This window comes from Balearica regulorum, chromosome 3 (genome assembly GCF_011004875.1).
Source record: "Balearica regulorum gibbericeps isolate bBalReg1 chromosome 3, bBalReg1.pri, whole genome shotgun sequence".
Lineage (NCBI taxonomy): Eukaryota > Metazoa > Chordata > Aves > Gruiformes > Gruidae > Balearica > Balearica regulorum.
Window position 1 is genome coordinate 33,841,249 of NC_046186.1, and position 18,878 is coordinate 33,860,126.

Below are 18,878 nucleotides of genomic sequence, written 5' to 3' on the forward strand. Positions count from 1 at the left end.
TTAAACAAACATTGGCATAGAGAAATTGAAAACCCAAGAACACATAATTTTTTGAAATAGAAGAGAACATTAGAGACCAATGTAGTGCTTTTAAAGGACTTTTTGTAAAAAAAAAAAAAAGGCTTGAAAGTTACTGTATTTTTTACTGTGACTGCTTGAATGGAGAAATTATTCCTCTCAAATAATCTTTAGCTGTGGTAAGCACTTATGTTTTAAAATAGTACTAGGAGTTAATTACTTTAAAAATAAATTTTGATACCTGTTTAATGCATTATTTCCTAGAATGCTACTGTAATATTTTCTACATTTAAGCAAATACATGATTAGAGGATCATGGATTTGTGTCCCCTGCATCCAGAATATTTAACAGGTTTATAATGCAGCCTATCACCTAAATTCTTTCACTCTTTTCATATCTGTTGCACCAGCTTGATTATGTATAGGAAATTGGGATGTCTGCCCCTTTTCAGGTAAAGACTCTCACAATGGAAGTGGTTGATTTCTTGACATTAGTGTTCCTTTGTTCTGTGTTTACACCCTGCTTGTTCTACATGTTTGTACATTTCTTTGTTTTGTTGAGATGGAAATAAATTAAAATTGTTGCTAAACCATTTGTTTTTCCAGAAGGTTTTCACTATTTTTAATTGATTTTCATTGTGTGTTTTTGCAGCAAGCTTAGTAGTGGAGGAGCGAACGAGACAGATGAAAATGAAAGTGCACCGTTATAATCAGACATCAGGGTCTGGTTCTAGCCAAGAACATGAGCGTGAGCAATATACCAAGGTAAAGTCAGCAGTACTGAAATGATACTTTGGCTTGAAAATTGAAGGCATAAACCTGTTTATTTAAAATATTACATGACCCTCAAGAACACTGTGTTATAAAGCCTGACAGAAATGTATTCGAGTAATAGCTTTTTAACATTGTTTATATCCCCATCTGATGTGCATTAGTCTTTGATGTCACCTAAAATGAATCTGCAAAGAACAGAACACTTCAAAACTAAATCAGGGAAGAAAGATCCTTCAACAGCTGTTAAACAAAGCCATGTCACCTCTAGCTTAGCAAGACCCTGGCCTGCAAATCCCTGGAGGCTGGAAAAACGGACCATTGAAGTATCATTATATGTTGGCCCTACGCTTTTATTCTTCTCTAGGTCCTTGTTGTGTAGAGAACTAGGCAGAATTGGGTCCAATCCCATGCAGCTATTCTCATATTTGTATAATATTTTTGCATCCTAATAATGTCATAGATAAAATACTTCCTTTCTGGAAATGCATACTGATTACTTTGATCCCCTTTTTGTAATAAAAATGTAAAGATTTCCTCTGACAATTAAGTGTACATGAAATTACATTAATGAAGTTAGATGGAGAGACCATACTTTTTTTTTTTTTTTTTTTTTTGCTTGGCAATGCTGAAATGATATCCAACAACCTTGTGAGTTTAAAACTGTTTAGGCTTTTGAGCGAACTGAAAGCATCTCACAGGTCTGCACTGTCACTTGCAAATTAAGGTGTGGAGGGCTGGAGCTAAAGATGTTTTCCCTTGTGATGCCTAACCGAGGGGAACATTTGCAGAAGTCGGGAGAGGAAACGGGTAGTTATAGTCTGTGTTTCCCTTTTGGACATACAGCACACTGTTGGTATAGGGAAAGTAAAGGGCAGAGACAAAACCAGCGGTAACATTCCTGCAATTCTCTCCCTCCAGTGCCATTGAGAGTGACGTGCTTTCAACGAGTCACCACGGGATGGCAGTATGATTGTAAAAGTCCACTGTAAAAAAGTCAGGCACATATAGCGACTGTGTGCATTAAAAATAAGGTCTCAGAACAGCACTGGTTGGAAGAAAATCACAGCTTTTATTAATTTAGACTTTTGTGCTTCAAGGGCCACATTTCAAGGACTTTTTTCACATCAGTAAGAACTAAATGCTTGTGTTTTTATTTTCACGTTTTAAGAGATGAACTCTCCATTTGTGAACCGGTGCCATACAGAAAACAGTAAACATTGTCGAACTCTCAACAGCTACAGACACAAGAATGCTGCTGGCATTTATTGCTGTAGCACAGACACCGGATTTCTGTCCCTGCCCCTCAAGGGTCGTTTCCCTCTGTTTCACTGAATTAATGCATGCTCCTGGAGGCACAGGTTAAAATAACGAATAAGTGAGGCAAAATCAGAAATTTATTTAGGAATGGGATATCAGTGCTATTAATAAAAAAAAAAATAAAAAAAAAAAACAATTATGATGGAAATTTCCAATGAGATCATTTGTCAGAAGCCAGAATTTGTATAATAATTACAATTCATTTGATATTGGGTTTGCTGTTACCTTCCCAAGGGGTCAACTCAGGGCAGGACAGTGAGATGCACTGTGTCTCTGTGGTCCTTCCCAACCAGTTAACATGTTAAAAAAGTAGTAAAAATGCATTTGATAAAGTTTGCAGGAGAGAAAGGAAATGTGCGATCTGAGGACTTTGGCCAGCATAACCATATATGTACCTTTATTCATAGTCAAATGCCAGTTTTCTGATTTGAATTAACTGTTCTTACAGTTTGATACATATATTTGCATTTTTTTTCATTATGAAACGTCCTTTTTAATCCTGACTCTCTTTATTATTTATCATAAGCATTATTTTTGATCCTTAATATATTTTTCTTATTGGATTAATGTAGATCTGTATAGCTAAATAATTGTTGGAAAACATCAACCCACAATGTTGTGAATGTCTCTTATCCTCTAGTACCTAGAGTTTTCTAGTATCATCTTTAGTTTTTAAATATATGTGGAAATGAAATCAAAATTGAAATCACAGCATGATGAATACTAGATAGAAAGAACTCTGTTGAAAATTGGGGGTTTGGGGAATTTTTTTTTAAAAAGTGTGACCACAACTTTGAGGAAACAAATTCTCTGTCCGCTGTTATAAGACAAATATTTTTGGAGTACCCAGTGTTCTGATAGGCATGTACTCCTTTGCATGCTAAAACTGTAGTAAGGAGAGTGAATTAGTTGTCCTAGACTTTAAAACCAAAAATCTTTAACTTTTCATGTATTTTCTACACAATAATGGTGTAGTCCTAGATAGGATGGTCTAACCTATAAAAAATCTTTAAGTGCTGAGAACAAATTATATTAGCACATTCTAAGACATTGTACTATTTTCAGTGATCTAGCTGTTTGCTTCATATCACTATGGTGACAGTCATCACTTCTTTAAAAATGTTTCTAAAGCAAACCTTGTACTGCTGTCTTTCTTTACCCTTAAAAGATGCTGAAAGCATCAAGAAAATAAACCATACAGATGAAGTTTTAGACAGGTCTAATGAAAATGTAGTAAGTCATATCAGGTGGTGCCGTAAAGCTGATGACAGAGACTTCTAAGGACTTCAAACTATACCTAATTTCTCCTGCCAAAATCTGTAAAAAGTCTGAAAGCTACAGGAGCAAAACTTACTTTAAATAAAAAAGAAAAAAATTTTGCAGTGGTCTAATAGACATTTTTGAATAGTGAGAAAGAACTATTAAACAACTATTAACGAAATGGCAGCTGAAGCAGAATTTTTCCCTCTTCAACGGAAATGCTTCTTTCTTTCCCGTGTAGTGATGTTTGCCCACTGTTTATTAGAGAAATTATGCTGTGCTGCACGTTGAGAAAATATTCCCTTTGGCTTTTCAGAGCAATCAGCTTGCATGGGTTTGATTTCTTCCGCTAATTTAACATTTGCAAATGTGCTTCTTTTATTACACATAAAATTCTCTAAACCTTTCAAAAATTTTCCTTCAGTATGCACTGGATCTGCTTTCCAATAGTTAATTATGTGTATGCAAAATTAAGTCCTTAAATTTAATTATGATTTCTCTTATATTGAAACAAGCCTTTTTTTCAGGGGTATGGTAACATGGCCTGTGCAATTTCCAGTCCATTTCTGATGTATTTCTTCCATTTTTGTAATTTCTCCCACTCAGTTTGTCAATCTTCTAGTCTCAGTAAGCAAGCACTAGTTTTTCAAGCATACATGATGCAGTTAGTATGTAAACATTTTTAAACATCTGTGTTGTAAATATCCATTAATGGATTTTAAATATGTAACTGTCTACTCTGCATTTGTATAGGTCTTGATGGCTGTTCCACTCACTCTGTTTTGAGACGCTCACAGAGCTCACATGCCTATTTCCTTCTGTTCCAGTGGAAAGACTCCATAATTTATGTTAAACAGTTAAATTATAAAAAGCTATATTAAAAAACCCCCAGGAAACAAAACAACAACAAACCCTCTGTGGGTCTGGCAAAAGGGTTTAAAGATCTTTAAACATCTGTCTGCCTTTTTTGTTGTATATTGGTAAGGCTGTAATGGCTAATATGCACATATTTGTGCTGTTTCAGTGTCTGAGAGAATCAAAACGCTTTGGTAGCATAATTCTGGATTTTCGTAGATATAAATGACAGTATATCTTAGTTAGATTTGTAATTCAAAATACAGTAAGGTTTTATTCCAGATGCCACACACAGAACTCAAACACCACACTGCAGCTGTTCTGGCTTTCCAGAGAATGTGCAACACTTTTTTTTGGTTTTGTTTTTGAAGGTCTCTTTATTCAAGAGAGTTACTGATCAGAGCATGGTAGTACATACTTAAAAGAACATTGCTGTATGTTTAGATGCACTGCCAACTCAGTTAACACTGTATGTGATTGATTGGAAAACATTTAACATGAATGGCATTAGTTCATTGGCACTCTGTGGATTTAACTTGACAGTTAATGTTTACAAGGAAGGGCCGGATAGGAGGCTCAGGACGATATGGGGCTGATTATGTTACTTTTATGTGATGATAGGCAAGGCACTTCGGGCTCTGTATAGAAAATGCTCTTGGACATTGATTTGATGAATATCATCTTTTGATCCCCCTTCGTCCACCTTTTAAGAAAAAAATATTTACTATGTATCATATTGATATGATAGTCACCCCAGTACTGGTAGGGTTTCACAAAATTCAATGAGGTTCGCATTCATTTGGTGGCCTTCACTGCAGTTTTCCCATGGTTTTACTTGCTCATTTTTACTGTTTCATGTTAGGAAGTTGAGTGGTGTTCACAGTAGTTGAGTTGGATACAATTATGGGAAGAGTTACTCAGAATCACTGGTGCTTACTGAGCTCTGGACCATCATGTGAGCTGCTCCTAAGACACAGACCCAGATGCCGGTAGGAGTCAGAGATGGGGCCTGGATGCACAAAGGTGCTGGCTGCGGGGCCGTGAACCCCAGCAGCATTTGGAGGAACCGTGCGTGTTTGAGCAGTCATAAAACACAAGGTGCTGTGCGCATGATTGAGCATTTCCTGACAAAATTCCTTGGTAGAGTAAGGTGCCTCAAAAGATAGCTGTGATCTCAAGACCTGCGTAAGTCCTTGGATGAATCTAGCCCTTAATGTTTCTGATCTGGATTTCTCTTTCCTCATTTTAATTTTCACATTTTAATCCCCATTTAATGTTCTCATTTAATTTCTTCATTTAAGCACTTAATGAGGCACATATTTTCAGAGGTCACCCGAGACGTCTTTTTTTGTAGTCAAAGGAGGGGGACACTCCTTCAATGTTCACTTATTAATATGGAAGATAATATAATTATTATGGACTATTAAATGATTTCTAAAGTGTGTCTTATAACCAGTAAAATTGCTAACATTGTTAGTCATTGAGGAACTGTAAAAATATTCATGAAGTACGCTTTTTTGGTTTACGTCTGTGTCCTTTCCATTGACGTTAACACATCTGCAGTTCATCATACCCCTTTTTTCTCCTTTTGCTAGCATAGAAGAAGCAGCAACTCCACAGGTGGTAAAGTGAATGGAAAAACTGCATTTCAGCTGTTTATGTTTCAGATGGTTACATTGAAAAAACTTCTGTCTTTGTAATGCAGACGCAGACAGTGCAGATAGTTCGGGCATTTGAAACTAGCTGCTATTGATGTTTAAAAAACTAGACCTACGCTTTAGTAATTGCTATTAGAGTTGCCGCAAACTTCAGCAACTCTCCTAATGTCATAGATAGTGCACCTCGGAATAGAAATGTTACCTAAACTTTAACTCTGTGAGACATAGAGTTGAAAGAGTAGCGATTGCACTGCAAAGTCACTTTATTTTGAAGCCTCAAAAGTATGTAATATCTAAATATAACATGACAGGGAAATTTATCACAAATACATACAGAGTTGTGAGGAGCGGTAGTGTTCTAGATAAGCAGGACCCTATGATACTACTTTTGAGCCCAGCTGAAAACCTGCAGGCATTACTTTAGTGCAGATACCAAATAAGTGGATCTTAGCCCATGACATTTTTCTTTTGAATTGTAAGTTCAGGTGTATTGCAACACTAAAATATTCTTCTTGTAATGACCACTAATTTGTGGAAGAGTACTATTTACTTCTGTATATATTTAAGGGAAAAAAAGGTTAACTTCAAAATTGCTTTCATTTTGTTCATCTGTTAGCTGAGATGATTGATTATCAGGTTATACTGCAAAGATGTAGGTAGGGAAGAAGTAGGAAAAGTTGTATGCTTCCTGTAGAGGACAGCGAATTCACGGTAGAAGCAGCAGCTAGGGGAAGGAAGAACTAAATCTGGAAGCAGAAGTAGTAAAATGTAAACGCTGCAGCAGTCAGCATTAACTTTCAGCATCATCACTTTTGTGCTAATCTCTGTTTCTGTGAAGGGAAGGGTTTTCAGTTTCTTGGGAATCACAGCCCTGGCACACAGTATAAAGGGGTAGCAAAAGCTCAACCATGCCATGAAAATCTCATTTAGGAAGGGAAGCTCCATGTCTTATGCAGTAGCTCTGTGACTGGAATGCCAAGGCAAGTAGAAGGCATGGATTCAGGTTTTTTCTTTATCTCCCATCTCACTGTAAAGTTCTGTTTACCAACATATGAAAGACTGGCTGTTAAGCCAATCTGATGCTTACAAAACAATTCCATTTTGTACAGACTGATGGACTAGAGGGAGCAAGACAGTGAGGGTATCTACGTAGACCCCACTTGTGGGGGATGATACCTGGGCTGAAGACCCTGCGGCAATAAATGGTTTCATATTGATACTGTTTAGTCATTCAATGAAGCTGAGTCCCTAAACAGTCACTGATACACAAGCTGGAACTTGTGACTTCTCTCCCAGTATCCTAACTGGACAACCATACTTGAGGCTTTCTCTCTCTCTTCTCCCTGTCTTTCCCAGCTCATGTAGGTAGCACATGAAAGGTGCAGCAAATTCAGTATGAGTGAAACAGAGGGTCTTCTGTTGCCCCACATGGCATATATAGTCCACTCTGTTCAACTTTGTTATTCTGCAATTGAATAATTAATTGAGTGCTAAACAAACAGCCAGATTCAGGTGTGCCTTGGGACAAAGCCCAGCAGCCTGTGCCTCCCTCAACACTTAAGAAGAAGAAAGGCTTCCAGCAGGAGGAGGGAAATCACTGCATCTGACCTTAATGGTTTTCTTGATGAGAGAGCTGAGATTGTGTCAGCCTTCTCCAGCAGCATGTCATACTTGCTCAGGGACCACATGAACCTTCATCTACCATTCCAGATTTGCTGTATGCACTCTCAAACCAAGGTCCACAAAACTTTTATTCTTCCTTTGATTTTTTTTTAGACATTAGAAGAAAAATATGTCATTAATGAAATTTAAATGTTCCATTATTATGAAATGGAGCTGTTAAGAATTACTGTGCTTTGTATTTCCATTTCAGAGAGGTTTATTTTGCAGTCTGAAAGAGGGCATGCAGCAAAATTATTTAACTGATTCTGCAAGCCATTTCCAAAAAGTGATCTGAATAAACATATCAGCATAGTCTCACCTTAACCCCACTGGTCATTTATATTCAGATAAGTCACACCAAGTCACTTGGAAAGAGAATCTCCAAATAAACCCTTGCTGTAGTTGAAAATATTTTTAAATATTGGAGTTCCTGAGTCCTCTGTGTTACCTACTTTATTAAATCAGAGTTCTGCTACATCTGTTTCTATGTCAATGCCTGTTAAACATGTTATTTGAGCTCCATGTCATCATGCTTCAAGCTATTCTGAAATCATCTGCAGAGTTTCATTTAGTATTTGAAGCTGAAAATTTATCTTCAGTAAACCAGAGCTTTCTCTCCCGCAGATGTTTTTATTCAGTCACCCAGTGCAAGCCCCTCACAGGGTATTGCTAAGTTTCCTCAGTGCACGCTCCTCAGGTCAAATCCCCAGGTTTTTATTCATAAATTGGTTTGTGTTGTTAATCTTGGTATACACCATCCAGGAGCTGTGAGTAACCCTGAAACACATGCTGAGACACTGAATTTTATAACCTCCATTTCTCTATAGATTTCCATATTTACCGTCAGTGCTTAGTATCCTCTTTATTCCCTCCCCTTCTCTGTTCCAGTTAGCTTCCTCATCTTATCTTTGATGTTTTCCCAAGAGGTTTCCAAGTGTGCTGTGGAGACCTCAAACATAGTTGCTGAAAGGCACCGGAGCAAGACAAGATAAACCTGGCTTGAGCACAGGAGGCCTGATACATTTGTCTGCACAGACCTGAGCTTGTGTTTGCCAGGCTTTTATAGTTGAGTCATGACATTCATCCACTGATTCAGCCTGCAACCCAGTGCCTAGTTGGGCTGAGGATATTCACAGACTGTCACAGCTTTGTGTATAACTCATAAACAAACTTTTACGACTTGCAATTTTACAGAGCGCAGATCCGGAAAATGAACTCCCTAGAGTGTCATGTCTTCCCACGTGTTAATAGTTTTCCTATAATATGCCCTGGGAAGTATACCACCAGCTTAGTTGCTTCCGAGCCAAGGGTACCTTGCTCTCTAATGATAGTGGGGTTTAGTTTTGGGAACCTGACAATGGTTTGGTCTTCGTATGTGTGTGACCAAAGATTTAGGTAAGTAAGTGTGACATACATGCTAGGATTGAAGCTTCCTTTTATGTATGTCTAACTGATGATGAAATACGAGCACTATGTACTAGGCAGTGTGGTGTTGCAGTTGGTTTTAACTAATCAATCAAAGCTTCTGCTGTTAGCAAAAGGGTAATAACTTCTACCCCTGTCCACATATTTGTCCTGCTGGGTCCTCTGCTAGTTCTCACATGTGTGCACATGTAAAAGCAACTGGATCAGGGAACTGATCTGCCTGAAAACAAATACTGTTTTGGCTGATTTAGCTTTCTCAGGCTGAGTTAGCCTGACTAGTCCTATAGAATCATGATATAGAGATATTGTGAGGTAGAAAATGTACTTTTTTGCTTTTCTGACAGAACTTAGCTATTGAAATCAATCCCCAATGTCAGCTTCATGTAGCATTGCATTTCATTGAGACTCAACTGCAGTTCTCCTGTTTCAAACTGACTGTATAAGTACTTCATAGCATATTTTTCGATATTGAAAAATTGAAAAAAGGACTATAGCCAAATAGATGGCATGCATGTGCTTGAGAAGATGTCTGTTCACTGCATAAATATTTCATTATTGTAGTTCCAGTCTACTAAAGAACCAGCAGCCTATTTCAATTCGAACGCTGTAATTTATTTCAAGTGTCTTATTTAGTCCATAAATATCATGTTTGATTTCTTCACTAGACATAAAGACATTATTTAATATAGGCGTTTCTCTGAATTTCATACAATTTTGTTAGATCTAAAAGCAGTTACAGAGAATATATGCGTTATATTTTGATGAGACTCCTCACCCTCTCTTTTCTTGATCTCTAGTATAATATACAAACAGATCAGTACAGAAGTTGTGATAACGTCTCTGCCAAATCATCAGATAGTGATGTCAGTGATGTGTCAGCCATTTCCCGAACCAGCAGTGCCTCACGCCTCAGCAGCACAAGTTTTATGTCAGAGCAATCTGAACGCCCTCGGGGCAGAATCAGGTGAGTTCTCAGTGCAGCTTCGATTGTATCACACCCCCTCTTTCATTTAGTGCCAAAATACAACCAGAAATTATTGAAATTAGGTGACCACAACATAAGAATTTATGACAAATGTCTGTGCACATATAAACTGTCTTCCATTGCTAGCCTAAGGTGACAATATTTATGCAATTGTGCATCTAAAACAGAAAGCAAACTTCCCATGAGGAGATGACAGATTAATGTATTTGTGGCAATTGGAACTTGAACACACACTATCATCTCATTGCTGGCTATCAGTCAGTGTAATCTATATGCCAACAAAGTATTACAGCAGAAATATTACTAGATTTTTCATCTAAAGAATTTTCTTTCATAAAAGCTCTGGTTTTCTTTCTTTCAATCTATGTATTTATTTCCCTACCTACCTGCTTTTATTTTGCTGTTTTCCTGTATGTGATAAATTACTAGCTTTGAAACAACTATTTGTATACTAATTTTGATATCTCTGGTTCAAAAGTAGTTTAATTCATTTGCGTTATCAATAATCAAATATCTGTTTCATCCTTGATAATAACCTATTCTTGGTTTAGTGCTTTTTTAGATACACAGATGGGTTTCTGTCTTCATTTAACTTGCTGACAAAACTCCCACCAGCTATAATAGCTGTAGGATTGCCTTGATAATCTATGATTACACCTATCAATGTCTGAACTCTCAAAAGTTTTACTCTAAGTGTTATAAGACATGAGAAGTTAGGAACTGTAAAAAAAAATATCCCTATGGAGAAAATCAGTCTGATAAAAGTCCAGATGGCATCATTTAGTACTTCAGAACATTTCTAGGCAGACTTACTATCTGAGAAGCTCAGCTGCAGGCTTTTTGATCTGTTCATGCAATGGGAATGGATGCTAGGGAAACTCAGAAACTGGCCTCTGTGTATGAACTAGCTCCACCTCAGTTTTTTGTTAAGGAACGTTAAGGAACATTAATGAGTTAATTAAATTAAATGGAGAAATGTGACTGGAGAGTGCTCCAGGGTGCAGATTAGTAACCTGAAATGAAACTGTGCTCCTGTAACATTTCTACATGAGCTAAAAAACCCACTGGTTAGTTATTCATATTGAGAGTTGTGTCAAATTTCTGAATGTGAAGTGTGGCAGCTTAAGACAGCAGTAGTTTTAGTTAATGTTGTTAGTCAATATCACCCTATCATCCCTCATATTAATGCATCTGTGAAAAGCGATATAAATTAAGCTTCTAGACATATGACAATGCAAGATACTATCCTTTTTGGGGCTGTCATTAAGAAAGCAAAATTTTGCTGTAATTTTCTACAAAATATCATTACTTTTAAATGTCAGAAGGACTGATGTTTCAGATCATAGTGAGTGTGGTTTGTATTCACTAACTTCACCACCAGTTCTGCCAGCACAAACACCTTCCTGACCTTTCCTCCCAAATCCTAATGGAGGAAAGATCCTTAAAAAAGCTAGCTAATGCCTTTTCCCCAGCAATCCAGGCAGAATCGATTTTTCTCTCTTCTCCCTCAGTTTTGAAGATTTGAGATTCTATCATTTCAGACAATGTATTCTATATTACCCTACGTTTAGAAACAGTTACTTCTTTATTCAAGCAGTAAAGATTTTAAAACCTGGAAGCACATCTCTTTTTCTTGTGGGGGGTTTTCAGCAATTTTTGATTCAGTTACATTACTCAAACTACATTGTGCTTTTAATAATGTACAGCATTTATAGAATGAAACACTATCTGAACAGCAAGGATAAAACTAGTTGATGCAGAACAACACAGAAATACTGTGCATCTTATTTGAATAGCTAGGTAACACCCTAGCTATGCTTTGAGTCAGAACTGCCAAATTTAAAGTTTTGTAGTATTAGGAAACTTGAGCACGTTGAAGAAGTTAGTAACATAGAGAGAATGAAAACAGATCTTCCCTTTCATTTAATTAATGACAAGACTATATCTAAGCCTTTTAAGGTAGAAGACTCTTTTCATTCCTACAGTATATTTGTAATTGAAGTGCCTGTCAGAAAGCTGTGACATAGCATGCAGGGAAAATACCATTAGTTACTCTTCAGTCCGGAGATTTTGTTGATTAACACTTCTGATGATAGGTTCCAAGAGGGAATTATGATTGATGCAAGTTCTAAATATAAGTATATAAAATAGCTTCTTAATTTTTAATTTGTTTAGTGTTTTCAGGTGGATGTTATAACAAATGGCTATGTGTGGATAAACTAGTCTGCATATGAAATTATTCCAAACATCTTGCTTGTTACCATCCTGGGAAGTCTGGCTGATTGTCACGCTCTCTAGGGGAAGTGCAGGCAAATATCAGGAATTTTTGTTCTGAGAACAAAATGTTCTGGGTCTTTTGACTTGAATCAGACTTGTGAATTTGGCTTGCCATAGCATTTCGAGTTGGTTTGTATTTCATAACTGAAGCCAGATTACTAGTCCTTCTTTTTTTGGAGATTTGTTTTCATCAGTCATGGTCTTTATGCATTTATAATACAGTCACACAATACTTTGTGCCTGTGTATGCTACAGATGTTAGTGTATATGATTCAGGAATATGTCTCACATCCTAATAAAGCAGAAGGAAAATTTTCATGGTTTAATGCAAATGATTGATAAGTTAGAATCCATATTAAATACATGATGATTAATCAGCATCATATGGGCTTGAGCAGATAAAGAAGGACATTTGCTCACTTCATTAAAAATTATGCCAAATGATGTCATTGCATCATTTTTCATTAGGGGCCTGCTTATGCAGAGATACCTGGACATCTTGGTAATGTCAAGTAGGGAACTGTCATGCATGGTAAAGGTGAGCTGGAGGCTTCTGTTTTGGAAGATTTAGCAAGTTGTCTACCATAAATTGTTTCACTTAAATCTGATTGAACAAAATCTGCTAAATATATGAAAGACTAAATAACTACTTTTAAGGTGAATTTGTCTCAGTGTATCTGGATTTCAGACTTTAGGAATATCACTGTTATTCCTCATTTTAAATTTGAAAACCACATCTTTATTAAGAATTAAATTTAGCATCTTAATAAATGTGTGATAGAATATAATTATGTATGTGCCATATTTTAATCTGATTTTACATGCTTTGCTTAATTGAATGCTTAAGTTTAATTAAAATATTTTAAATGAGCTTATCAAAGAAAGAGAATAATATAATAGGTTGTAACAGTGGAATGGCTTGTATCACAAACTCATATATGCTTCTTGGGAGTCAGGTATGTTCTCAATACATTACTGAAGGAAAAGAACTTTTTTTGTTTCATAGTTATGAACCAAATTTTCTGACAAATTTTTTCGTTCCCAATTTCCAGAACAGCATATATAATTTGCATGTATCTGTTATTCTTTCAGTACACTAGAACTTTAGCATTAGTACACTTGAGCTTTGAAACAGGAACTATGGAGAAGGGAAATGGCAACACATCATCAAGTGAGGAAGTGCTTGATGGGTTGGTAAGCAAAGGGCGCAAGGTGGTGGAGACAGTCAGGACCTCATAATCAACAAAACAGGGCAGGAAGGAGCCCACCACAAGTGTATGAACGTGAATAAGGACATGCTTGAGAGAAGAGCATTTGGGGGAAGCTTTCATGCTTTTTCTGGGAGACTGGCACAAGTAGGTGGCTCTCTGAATGGCCTGTGCTCTCATGCATGGGAAACAAACAAGACGAATTAGAGGTGTGTTGTGCAGCTGCAGGGCTATGATCTCATCATGATCACAGGGACATGGTGCGATAGCTTACATGACTGGACTGCTGCAATCCATGGAAGCACAGGGCAGAACAGCATGGAAGGGGTGTTGCTCTTTATGTTAGAGAGCAGGGTATGCAGGGAGCTCTGCCTAGAGATGGGTGATGAAAGCTGAGAGTTTATGGGTCAGGATTAGAGGGCCAACCAATGTCATGATGTTGTGGGTGTCTGCTATGGACTTCCTGGAAGTCTACTTTAGGAAGAAGTAGATGAAACCTTCTTCCAACAACTGGAAGATTCACATTCACAGGCTCTGGTTTTCATGAGGAACTTTAAGCATCCTGATGTCTGCTGGTTGAGCAATGCAGTAGGGCACAAGCAATCCAGGAGGTTTCTGTAGTGCATTAATGACCAGAGGGAAAGTCTGGAGCAAGGACGCAGCAGAGGATGGTCAGGTCAAACCAGACATGTGCAAGTTGTTGGCACATGAGAAGATGCACCCATGAGTACTAAATGAACTGGTGCTGACTGATGTCATTGCAAGGCTACTCAATAATCTTTGGAACATCATGGCAATCTGAGGATGTTCTTGAAGACTGGAAGAAAGAAATTGTCACTACTATCTTCAAGAAGGGCAAGGGGAATCTAGGGAACCGTAGGCCAGTCAGCCTCAGCTCAACCCCTGGGAAGGTGATGGAGCAAATAATCCTGGAAACCATTTCCAAACATACAGACAAGAGGGTGATTGTGAATATTCAGCATGAATTTATAAAGGAGAAATCATGCCTGACCAGCCTGATAGCCTTCTTTCATTAGTTGACTGGCTTGGTGAATGAGGGAACAGCAAAAATTCTGTATCTTGTTGTTAGTAAGGCTTTCAGCACTCTCTTCCGAAACATCCTCATACATAAACTGAGGTAGTACAGCCTAGGTAAGTGAACAGTAAGCAGATTGAAAACTGGCTGAACACAAGGCTAAGAAGGTTGTGATCTGTGATACAAAATACAACTGGAGACAAGTCATTATTAGTATATGTCTGGGGTCAATATTGTGGCAGTATTGTTTAACATCTTCATTAGTGACTGGGATGCTGGGACACAGTGCACCCTCAGCAGGTTTGCTGATAACAGAAAGCTGATAGGAATGACTGATATATTAGGTGGGCGTGACACTATTCAGAGGGACCTCAACAGGATGAAGAAATGTGCCAATGGAAAGCTCATGAAGTTCAACAACGGAAATGCAAAATCCTGCATCTGGGGAGGAATGACTCCATGTATCATTACACATGTGGGGCTCACAGCTGGAAAGCAGCTTTGCAGCTGGAAAGCAGCTTTGCAAAAAAGACCCTAGGATCCTTGTGGACACTAAGTTGAATGTGACCCAGCAATGTCGCCTTGCAGCAAAGAAGGCCAACACCATCCTGAGCTGCATTAGGAAGAGTGTTGCCAGCAGGTGGAGGAACATTATCCTTTCCCTCTGCTCAGCTCTAGTGACACACATCTGAAGTTGAGTCCAGTTCTGGGCTCCCCAGTACAAGAGACATGAAGCAAAGAGCCATGAAGATGGTGAAGGGATTGCAGCATCTGTCATAAAAGGAGAGGCCAAGAGAGTTGGGACTGTTCAGCGAGGAGAGGAGAGGAGAGGAGAGGAGAGGAGAGGAGAGGAGAGGAGAGGAGAGGAGAGGAGAGGAGAGGAGAGGAGAGGAGAGGAGAGGAGGGGAGGGGAGGGGAGGGGAGGGGAGGGGAGGGGAGGGGAGGGGAGGGGAGGGGAGGGGAGGGGAGGGGAGGGGAGAGAGGAGGAGAGGAGAGGAGGCAAGGGTCAGGGAGATCTTTCAATGTGCGTAAATGCCTGATGAGAGAGAGTAAAGAAGACAGAGCCAGACTCTTCTCAGTGAAAGGGTAAGAGGAAATGGGTGCAAACTGAAATAAAGGAAATTAAACATAAGAATTTTTTTTTTTCTGCAAAATTAATTGAACACTGGGACAAGTGGCTCAGAGATGTTGTGCAGTCTCAATACCTAGCGATATCCAAAACCCAACTGGATATGGCCCTGAGCAACCTGCTCTCATTGACCCTGCAGTGCGCAGGAGAGTTGGACTAAACAGTCTCCAAAGGTGTCCTCCAACCTCAACTATTCTGTGATTTTGTGAATAATGTATCATGTAGGTGAGTGTGCTGTATCTGGAAATGATTTCTAATTCAAGTCAGATTGGGGTTGAAGCTAAATGGAAGTAAAATATTTAGTTATAGAATGCAAAGTAGATTACACTTAAGAAGTATGAATCAACATAGGTGACAGGAATGAAAAAATGTTTCATCTGTATTTAACTCCTGAATTCTTTCTCCCCTTTTCAGATCACCTGTTGTAGATGCTGACCCTTTGCCTCACTCATATGCATACTTTACAACTAAAGTTGCATTCGTCGGAGGCAATCCTCTGTAATCATAGATTTTATCATCCGTCCTTTCCTCAGGGCTTCCGTACAGTTTCTTTCAGGTTCACATCTTACTCCACACATGCACACACACGCATGCACAACGCTATTGATTCTTAACCAATTTAGGAGGCTGCTCCTCAACCCTCTGATTTTTATTTTACTTCTCTGGGTGTGCATGCACACACTGTAATATGCATGTACTTTGGAAATGCATATGCAAATGACCCTTTGGCAGGTTAGGTTATCTCCTGCCTTCTACTCTGCTGCTATCAAATCATTATCACACTTAGAGAAGCAATATTGGCTTTTCTACCTGTTGAGGCAATATGTAAATGTTACTAGGAAGCTTCTCCTTGTGATCAAATCATCCTTTCTATATCAAGCTCTAAAATTCACCACACTACTTGGTGTCATGTGAGTAGAATTAAAAGGTACGGCTTCTGGCTCATTGTGACCACCTGGCAAGATAGTAACCAACCACTTTGAGCTGATAAATGAGCTTGTGATGACCAATCCTCAGGCTTGTCTTTAACAGATGCCTAAACAGACTAGACGTAAGCAGATATTCAGGAATATTTCATGAAACCTCAGCTTTAAGTGACATATATGGAAGCATTTGGTCATCATTCAGTCCTGTTTTGTAGTAGGTGCTGTCTGTAAGGCAATTCTGCCTACATCTGTTCTGTGTATATATATATAGAATATATATAAGAACATGGGACTGGAAGGGACCTCTCTGGGGTCGCTGGATGTAGCCTCTGCTGTAACAAAGAACTGAATCACACTGATGTATTTTCAGGATCCATCTTCAACTTAGTTGGTTGCTTTTACTCTCAGCCACTTATTTTAGAAAGTTTTCCAAATCTAATTTCTTTGATGCTCTGTACATTTCTTTCAGTTACAGGATAAAATTACTCACAGGGAGTTTAAACACATTGTTCACCTTTGTCCCTGTCCCAATATTGGCATTTTACTTAGACAGGTGTTTCCTCCCTTCTATTTACTCCCTCGGGTATCATAGCAAGCAATTGTAGCTCAGTGGTCTAACTAGCTGCTTTACTCAGTTACATATTACATCCATTCTATTTTGTTGGTCATTCTACCAGCTCTTTTCTACCAGTTTCCAGTTTGAATGAAACCTTCTGGAATTCACGTGATCAGTAGTGTAGATGAGGTCTCTTGCACAGTGTCTTTAATTCTGCCCTAACCAACACATGGAATAATCCATTTGCTTTTTTCATAACCATAATACTTGGTTGTGCCAGTTGTGTAGCAATTGGCCAAAACAGTTAAAAACTCTAACAATGTCAGAAGCTGTGCCTTTGCAGGCATAGTTACAGAGGGGTTGTTTCCTCAGTTCCTTGCATCTCCTTCAGAGTCCTTTCTCCTCAGATATTGAGCATGCATGAAGAGCTGATACCAGTGTGGACCTTGGCACAGTGTTCTCTTCAGCACCCTGCTCCTTGCTTTCCTCTGCAGCCTCTCCTTACCATTTCAACAAGGAGGAAATCTGAGAAAGTTAGGTCTTTCTTCTATCCCCTCTCAGTTTTGATTAGCAATACTTACTGAGAGGGAAGATCCAGTGAATCCAAATTAGCTTTCAGATAGAAATGTAGTTTCCAAATATCCTTAATTTTTTGTACTGAAAAGGAACTGCCTGTTAATTAATGAATCTGTTGTTCATTGCTTTCTTTTAAAAGGAATGAACTTATTGAAGGTGGGTTTAACCATGACTGAGGATTCACACTAAAAGTCTGAATGTCACTGTGAAACTGAAGATAATGCAGCTAGCATATCATGCAACATTAACTTCTTAGATCCACAGTTTTTGCCCAACTTCAAAAATTCTTCCAGTTTGTCATCACTACTATGTCTATGTCAGTCTCTGAGAAAATAAACTAATGTTCCTTCTGCTGATAGTAGTCACATGCAAGGAGCTAACTAGAAATGAGGCCATTTAAATATTTTCTTTTCAAAGCATTTGGGAACTTTCGTAGTTATCATGACAGTTGTAGAAACTCACCCTTCTGGAGGGGGAGTCTGCTGGCTTTATGTAAGTGTAGGAGACTCTCTAACACAGTATAGAGTTCCCATCCTTATGCTGTTGTACTTTTTTGTCCCATTAGTTACTGTGGAGCTAGTTTCTTCAAGCTCTTAAGGTGATGAGCTTGCAATCTCTAAGCCAGGCAAAGGCTCCCAGTGACTCAGTTAAGACCTCTCCCTTCCCCGCTTCTAGACCTGCCCAGAAACATTCTGCTTGGAGTTCATTGGGAAATGGTGAGTGCTGACTGGCTTCTTTTCTGTGCTTGTAGCTCCCTCTTATTTAGTAGATCGTTCTTTCTTTTCAGAGTTTCATTTCATGCTACTTATTATGCTGTTCTTTTACATAAAATGCTCCGTGTCTTTAGTGTGGAGCCAGATGAACTAACTGGAGGTTTGCCATCTCACTGAGGACAAACAGCAGTGTTGACTTGCAGAATATCTCTCAAGGAGATGTAGCCAGACAGCATTCTCTGGATTGGAAGTAGATTTTCTCCCGTTGGTTTTCCATCCTCCCACATAGTACATTGGAGCTAGTTTAATACAATTTATGGTGATGAGGGAGAATGGAGTAGAGAGAGTCTGAAGGGTCTGACCTGTTGTCAGCCTTCCCAATAGTGCTGCCTGTAACCATCATAAATGTATGTGATGTGACCTGTGCAATAAAGTTGTTAAGTCCTTCCCCCACCCTCTGTTTAGACTAGGGCTGCATCCATCCGTGTCAGCTCACTAATTCA

The 18,878-nt window shown here is 38.5% G+C and overlaps 1 protein-coding gene across 50 annotated transcripts in view; it reads left to right on the forward strand.

Moving 5' to 3' along the window:
• The window catches only part of RIMS1 (regulating synaptic membrane exocytosis 1), a 346,977-nt gene that overhangs the window by 264,014 nt on the left and 64,085 nt on the right, over positions 1–18,878 (forward strand). For 36 of the 50 annotated variants that reach the window (XM_075747454.1, XM_075747452.1, XM_075747455.1 and 33 more), the window contains 2 exons: positions 671–783; positions 9,767–9,933. The exons of the other annotated variants lie outside the window; for them this stretch is intronic. In XM_075747454.1, the coding sequence (XP_075603569.1) occupies positions 671–783; positions 9,767–9,933 (280 nt within the window). The remainder of the gene's footprint in view (positions 1–670; positions 784–9,766; positions 9,934–18,878) is intronic. 50 annotated transcript variants of the gene reach the window in all.